The 7,869-nt window shown below is 59.1% G+C and overlaps 1 protein-coding gene across 2 annotated transcripts; it reads right to left on the minus strand.

Moving 5' to 3' along the window:
• Positions 1-795: 795 nt before the first annotated feature.
• CORO1B (coronin 1B) lies at positions 796-7,468 on the minus strand. Of its 2 annotated transcripts, none has more exons than XM_006034180.2 (11): positions 7,241-7,468; positions 6,481-6,683; positions 5,870-5,992; positions 5,482-5,611; positions 4,483-4,664; positions 3,986-4,105; positions 3,484-3,588; positions 3,204-3,349; positions 2,898-2,955; positions 2,298-2,558; positions 796-1,930 (listed from the first exon to the last, which is right to left on the minus strand). In XM_006034180.2, exons 2-11 carry the CDS (start codon positions 6,679-6,681, stop codon positions 1,802-1,804), a joined length of 1,455 nt encoding a protein of 484 aa, XP_006034242.1. In that variant the 5' UTR covers positions 6,682-6,683; positions 7,241-7,468; the 3' UTR covers positions 796-1,801. The 2 variants fall into 2 exon arrangements, with proteins under 2 accessions (XP_006034242.1, XP_006034243.1); XM_006034181.2 differs by having other exon boundaries at positions 796-1,927; positions 7,241-7,463.
• Between the last annotated feature and the right edge of the window lie 401 nt (positions 7,469-7,869).

Consider the following 7,869-nt stretch of genomic DNA (forward strand, 5'->3'; position numbering starts at 1 on the left):
CCCCCGGCAAGCACTTCCTCGCTCTGCAGCACCATTTCCTGCCGTGCTGTGCTGCCGTGTCACCTCGCTGGCTGCGACCACTGACTTCCTGCTTCCCACGCAGCAGCCCCTGCCTGAGCCTGACAGGAAGGTGCAAAATGCAGCTGCACCCCCATTGCTGGAAAATGCTCCCCGCCCATTCTGTTTCAGTGCCCCATGGGCAGGAAGTCAGGGCACCTTTGCCAAGTCCTGAGGTGCTTGATTACCCTGGCCCCAAAGGGTACCATGTTGGTGACAGAGACACCAGCTCTTGCCTCATGGCGTGTGGAAGAAAAGAACCACTGGGACAGGTGGGACAGAAGAGGGGTGAGGGGAGGAAGGAGACAAATTTAGTCTCCACCTGCAAGCTAAGTGGAAGGGGATGCTAGGAGTCTCTTGTCCACAGGAAGGGCCCACATAGCAGGGCCTCTGGTCTGCCAGCACTGCAGAGGAATCTACCAGATGGCTCCTACTATGCCCCTCTCCATTAACTAGCCCATGGGGGTGGCAGCCCCAGCTCTGGTGGTGCTGTTGGGGAGGGCTGTTCCTAGCCTGTTCCAAGCACCAGCTGGGCAGTCTGGCCCTTGCCATTTCCCTGTCCTACCACTTTCAGGGTTTGCCATGCCAGGAGTCACACAGGCCCGACTGTCCAGTGCCAAGCAGGCTGCCCCGGACAGGACAACGGGTGCTGTTATCAGGAGCAACAGCAAGGCATGCAGAACTCTCACCCCAGGTCCCCCGTGTCCACTGCCTAGAAGAAAAACTCTTGACCAGAGGTGTTTATAATAAAGACCTTTTATTTGGAGTGAAAATATAGATCTCGACCCTGAACAGGCTGTGTATTTTCTCTCCTCCTGTGGGAGCTTGCTCCACCATTAGGGAAGAGGGGGAATGGTCCCTGACAAGCCTGGCCCCTTGCATGGACAAACAACTGGACAGACAGACAGACAAAACATAGAATCTGGGCCAGGGACTGGTAGCTCCCTGGTCCTGGACCCTGGTCTAATCACTTTGCCCCCTCCTCACAACTCCACTACCTGGTCCCGGCAGCCACACAAGGCTGCCATCATGCCCAGTGCTGTGCCCCCACCCTCCTCAAGAGGATGTTGGATGTTACCAGAAGGGGGTTCAATGCAACACATGGGGAGGGGGCTGAGTGAGCAGGACCCACAGGCCTGCCCCCCATGGGGGCTAGGGCTGCTCCTTTACACAGGAAGGGGCTGCCAGGTCGACCAGTGAATTTCTGCCCTGCCCAGTCCTGGGGCAGAGGTGTGCACTGCAGGTAGGAGAGGGGTTAAGAGAGCAGAGGCTCCTTCCCAGGGTAATGGCTCAGGGTAGAGGGCACATGGGCAGAGACGGGACTAACCCGCAACCCCAGCTCAGAGACAGACAAGGCCAGGAGGTCACCACACCGGCTAAGGACGCATGTGAGAGCTAAGTACCTACGGACAGAGCCAGCCCCACCCGCTCAGAGAGGAGCTGCCAGGAGGGGGTGGCACTGAGTAAGGCAGTGGGGATTTGGGGGTAGGAAGCAGGGGTGGGGTCTGCATGACCCACTTCTTTAAGGGGTGGAGGATTTTGGTCAGCCATACAAAAAAAGGAAGGAAGAGGCTCCCCCAGCCCCAATGGGATTGGGGGTGGAGGAAGGTGGCCGGGAGCAGAGCCCGGGGTCCCCTCCTGCAGGGTAGGGATGAGGGAGGGGGTTACTGGCAGCTCAGAGGTGAATCCATGAGGACCCCGGTTTGTGTGACCCATTACAAAGGGCAGGGGACAGCCCTGGGACCTAGACATCTCCGTTCTCCATGCTGCTCAGTTGCTGCTCCAGCTTGGCAATGCGCTCGCCCTGCTCTGCCACCACTACCCGTAGATTCTTCAGCTCCTGCAGCACCTCCTCCAGGCGCCCGCTGCCCTGCTGACACACACAGACAGATGCACCCTTGTCAGCCCATGCCCAGGGCCCAACCCCATGCCCAGACCCTGGTCCATTCCCTGCCACCTTTTCACCCTAACCCAACCCCTCGCCTGGCTCACTAGGCTCCACAAGCCTGCAAATCTTGACCCCTTCACCTCTAAGTCTCCTCCTCCCAGCACTCTGCCCCCTCCCGTCAACCCAGCACCCTGCTCCCTAGCCCCAACCTGGCCCCAGATTCATCCTCCACCACCCATGACCCCTCAGCCTCCACCACTCGCAGCCCAGCTCCCTGCCCCCTAACTCCTGCCCCCATGACCCCCTAGCTCTCAGATCCCTGCTGCTCCCTGGGGTGGTAGGCAGTATGTACCCCAGTGGCAGTGGGCATGGATGTGGTAAGGGCAGGTGGAGCACTGAGGCGGGCAGCACTGCCGGGGCGGGATGCAGGACGGCTCTCATGCAGCACGTTCTTCTTGTTGACCTTGAGGTCCCGCTGCTTGGTGGGCACGTAGGCCTCACGGAGCGAGATCAGCACTGGCCCTGCCGTGTTCCCAGCCACCCAGTCCTCGGCCTCTATGGCTGCCTCTGGCCCAGCTGTGTCCGGGTACAGATCATCCTGGAACAGGTCCGACTGTGCAGCATGGGTACAGACAGAAACAGCCAGCCAGCATTAGTCACATAGCCTCAGCCTATGAACCAACACCTCTATCCCATGGTCACCCCAAGGCAGGGCAGGCCCTAGCCACTGCTGTACTCCACAAAAATGCCAGGGATCTGGATCAGAAGGGGGTTGACAAAGGAACACAAGCTTCTTCCAAGAGCAGCTGGGGACCCAGGATAGGCCCCACATCAGAAACAGTGCCCAAAAACATGGCCTCTGTAGGTAGCCTCCTGCTCCCACCTCCACAGTCAGAGCATGTGGCACTACCACCACCTTCAAACCAGGGAGAGGCCCTTGCCTGTCACTCACCTTCCTTGGCACCGTCATGATGATGGGCTCACATTTGCGCTCATGAAGCTTGTAGAACCTGCAAAGTCCCGGGGGCAGTGAGATGTGAAGGCAGGGATTAGGGGTGATGGGGTCACAAGTGCCCCCACAGGGATCCCTGGACAGCCCCATCACACCCTCCAAACCACCCCTCACCTCTGCCCATCATCACTCCCTCCTGCAGGGCCTTCCCCCAACACAATCAGGATCGCTTCTTCCCACCCTTGTCTGAACCCACAGCCTGCCCCAAAGAAGGTGTTCCCACAGCACCCCCTTGGCAGGCCCCACCTGGCAATCTCACACTTATTGACATCCAGGCCACGCTTGGGCATCCAGCCCATGCCCCGCTGGGGCTCTTTGCTGGTGAACGTGTTCAGGAAGTGGATATAGGGAGGCTCCTCTGTGATCTCAAAGTACCGGATGCTGGAGTCCCCCTGTGCCAGGGCAGGGTGAGGTGTTAAAAATGGGGGGTAAGGGGTAACAACCCTGCCCCTCCCTATCCCTGACAAATCAGCCTCCATCTTTGCACTCAAGTTAGGTCCCAACAGTTTCCCTCTGCCACCTCTACCTTGCCGCAGACATAGACAACATTGGTGTCAGGGTCATAGAAAGGCAGCAGGGCTCCATTGCTTGAGTCCAGCTCTTGCTGTGTTATGGGTTCCTCCAAGTTATCCTGAGAAGGGGGGAAGAGCAGGTAGTGAGGAAGGGCACACCTCCAAGACCCTGCTCACTCAGGCCACATCCCCAGGGGACATGACCAGCCAGGCCATGTCCACTCCAGGTCCCACTTGCCCACCTGGGAACATGCCCATTCTAAGCCAGAAGAGCAATGTCCCAGCACCATGCCTTACAGTACGGAGGCAGGAAAGAGGACAGATTTCACTTACACAGCACGGCTACCTCCTCAGACACCTTCCAGGGTGCAGGGCACTAATGCCTGCAGGGATGCCTGGCTCTCTGAGCCACCCCCACAATGAGGTGTGCCAGCCCATGACATGGTGGGAGCAAACAGGAACACTCCTCCTCACCCCAGGGTCCCTCCCCCGAGTTGTCCTGCCCCCGCAGCTTACCGGGCCCCAGAGTGCCATCTGGCGCTCACTCATGCGGCTGAAGCCAGTGGTGAAGATCTTGCCATCAGCGAGGAAGATGGCACGCATGGGCCGGGCTCCCTCATGTGCCCGCTCCTTCTCCTGCAGGACAGACAGACAGACAATGAAGCGCCAGGGCAGACACACCACCCCTTCTTATCCCCTCAGCCCAGCCAGACCTGGAGCTGGCTCCCACCCTAACCCAGAGGCGTGTTTAAGAGATAGGGGTCTGGTATCACCCCTTCCCTTTGTCTAAACCTGAGGCTCAACCCCTGATACAGGGGTGGAGAGTCAAATTGACCCTCCCACCCCAGACAATGGAAGCTGCTAGCACCTAGAAACAGTCCCCAGGACTGGGTCGGGCCCCTCAACAGGCCCCTTGCCCACCCCCAGGCTCCTCTGGCCCTACCCCCCAGCATCTCCAGCTGAGGCAGAGCTGGCTGGAACAGTGGGAGGGGAAAGTAGGTGCCACTCCGTACCGCTACAACCAGCCCACGCCGGGGGTCAATGATGCGCACGGTCTTGTCCTTGCATGCCGAGCAAAAGAGGCTGCCATCCCGGTTCCAGCTGACATTGTAGATGAGGTCGGGGTGCAGGTCATCCAGGCGGTATAGCTCCTCAGCCGTGCCCACATTCCAGATGATTACCACATTGTCACAGCCTATGGACCAGCTATGTCACCCACTGCACAACAGGGCGCAGCCTCGCCACCATTAGGACTAGCCCCACCCACTCCCACAGACCAGATTCTCCCCCTCCATCTCCCGCCTTGCTCACAGGGCTAGAGTCTGGTTCATGCCTGCCAGACCCCTCAACTCACAGTCACTACCCTGATGTCTCTAGAGCAGTGGTTCTTGATCTTTTTAGACTCGAGGTCCCCCCTCGAAAAATGCCAGATCTTAGTTTTACCTCACTCCTTTTTCTACTACAGAAAAAGAATAGAGCAGTTTTTCTGTTGAAATGAACTCAGAAAGCAATCCATAGATGTGGTCTATTTGAAATCTCTGGGTTTATCTTGTGAATCATGTTTGTAAACCTAACAGTGTTAACACTGCATGGCATGCCACAGCACCCTTGAAAGGATCTTAAGGTACTCCAGGGTGCCACAGTACCCTGATTAAGAATCACTTCTCTAGAGTCACCTCAGCTTCAGCCCCATGCCCCTCCACCCCCATCCACTGACTTCAGGAGGCCCTGGCCTTGTCCCTATGAAGCCCTCTTTGTCCCCCTTCACCTGTCAGAACCATGCCCCACAAATATCTACCAGCCCAGCCATCCCTTGATGCAAGAACCCCCCTCCCAAACTTCAACCCAACCCCCCAGTTCCTCAGCTGCCCTCTCTGCTTCTAAAGTCCTAGTGGACTCTCATGCCAGCTGCCCCAGCCCTTCTACCCCTCACCCCATAGCACTCAACCTATCTCACCTCACTGCTCTCCCCTGGGCCCTCCCACTCCCACAGGCCGGCAGTGGGGCAGTACCTGCACTGAGGAGTACATTGCGGGCAGTTGGGTGCCAGGTGATGATGCCCACACGCTTTGAGTGCCCCTCCAGGACCACGACGGGCTCCGTCAGGGGCAGTGTCAGCCCATTATCCGGGATCTGCCAAACCTGCCAAGACACAGGGGTCAGAGTGGGGGTGTTGGGGTAGGGGGAATCCAGTTGTGCCCCGAAAGACCCCCAACTGCTCTGCCCCGCCTTCCGCCCAGTGACAGCCTCAGGCAAAGGACAGACTGGCCCATGAATGTCAGCCAGAAGCAGCCAGAGAGATCATGTCCCACCTTACAACCCCCTCCCCACAAACTGAATCGGCCCTCTCCTTCCACCCGTCCCCTCTCCCCCCACCACACAATTGCTCTAAAGCCTCACCATGACCGTGCAGTCCTCAGAGCCGCTGGCAATTACATTGTCATTATGCGGGCACCAGTCGATATCCAGGACTGGGCCTGTGTGCCCACAGACAGTAGGGTAGGACTTATCGATGCGCCCCGTCTGTGGAGAGGTAGGCAGAGTCACAGCCCATCCCCTCTCACACAGCCTTGTCAGTGCCCCTTCATCCTGACTCGCAGACCCCTCTCAGCCCAGCCCTGGGCTCCCCCCAGCTCTGCCAGTGTCCCCCATGTCTGACCCACCACCCCCTGCTACCCCAGCTCAGGATCCCCCACACTGGGAATCTTGTGGATTTCATGGTGCATATTGGCAATGGGCACATGGGACTCAGTCAAGGAAACTTGTTACAGCTTTGAACCACAATATTGCCCTTCCTAACCACTTTCCCCTTTAATGCCCCATGTGTGTGTGCCTGCGAGGGATGAGAGGTCCTTCAGCCTCCTAGTCTCACACAGACCACTTGCTGCTGTTACTGCTTGCTACAATTCCCACCCCCTGCCCCACCTCAGAACCCATTAGTGTTCACAAGAGGCCCATTCTCAGCTCTCCCGGGCCCTGAGCTGCGGTGCCAGCCCCTGCCTGGCCTTCACCTTGTGCAGTGGCAGCACCAGGAAGGCTCCTCCTCCACTGGCCTCCACAATCACGGCCATGAACTTGGGGTTGACGGCGCAGAAGGTGCTGTCCCAGGTGACGCGGGAGACACGGATATCATCATAGCACTGGTCATTCTTGACAGGCTGCCCGAAGACATGGCGGAATTTGCTCTGGCGCACAACCTTCCTGAACGACATGGCTGGAGGGGGACGGGGGCACAAAGCAGGGTCAGCAACACTGCAAAAGCAGTCATCTCTGGGGTGGTGGAGCACAGCACTTGCTTATACCAAGACCTTGGTACTAAGATGCAGCCACTTCTGAGGGGGAGTGTGCTAGCTATTTATATAGGACCCTTTCAGAGATGCAACCATCTCTGGGGTGGGGACCTGGCAGCTGGCACGACCCATATCTATGGCATGCAGGAGTGTAGGGCAGAAAGTGGTGGATGCCTTCAGAGCGCCAGTGTTCATGGGTGGGTGGGGGGACAAGGAGCATCGCAGAAACTGCTTTCTGAGCCCTGGCTACAGTTGTGATGGGGGCTGGGTGTCCTCCTCACCATGGAGTTGCCAGAAGATGGGACAGGACTGGAGCCCTCAGTGCCCAGTATATAGCTATGGGCGAGGGGCCCGTGGGGTGTGGTGAGCCATGAAGCCTACGGGCCAGGAGACCTCCCCAAATACCATGTGCTTTACCCCACCTCTACTCTTGCAATGGGGGTGACCCTGGTGGGGCAGGCGGGGTCTTTATGGGAAGTACCTATATCAGGGTCACATCTCAGTCAGCTCCCGCGTTAGGGGCCCCAGGACTGTGTGCGCAGTAGGGATGCGGTTGGGGCAAAGCAGAAGTAACGATTTCCGGTTTGCGATTGCAATGATGCAGCTACTGTCAACACTGCTTTTCCCCCCACTTGTCTGAGCTGAGGCCTGGGGTGGTGGCCCCTATCCCCCGCTCCTAGTGACACCCCTGGCCCACAGTGCCCCCTGCTCATTTCAGCTCCCCCCAGTCTGGGCTCAACACTGCCACCTGGCCCAGGGGTCTTCCCAGGGTCCCTGGCTCCAACCCCCCACCTCCGCCCTGCCAGAGCCAGGCACCCCCCTCCCAGCCCACACAAACCAGCCACCCCGACCAGGGAGCGGGCCACCCCAACCCCACTCAGCCAGGAGCAGCTGGACAGGGGCAGCTTCCTTCCCCCTGGGGGCAAGGCAGGGTGGCCGCCCCGGCGGGGGCAGCGGAGGCGGTGAAGTGGTGGGGCTATGGGGCAGGGGAGCAGGGTGCTGGGTGCCTGGCAGGGGCGGCGTGGGGCTGGGGGGCATTTTGGCAGGGGGGGGGTTGGCGGCAGAGCCACGCCCGGGGCCGGCGGGGGCGGAGGAGGGCGCGGGTTTCCC

This window comes from Alligator sinensis, unplaced genomic scaffold, assembly GCF_000455745.1.
Source record: "Alligator sinensis unplaced genomic scaffold, ASM45574v1 scaffold1002_1, whole genome shotgun sequence".
NCBI classification, from domain to species: Eukaryota; Metazoa; Chordata; order Crocodylia; family Alligatoridae; genus Alligator; species Alligator sinensis.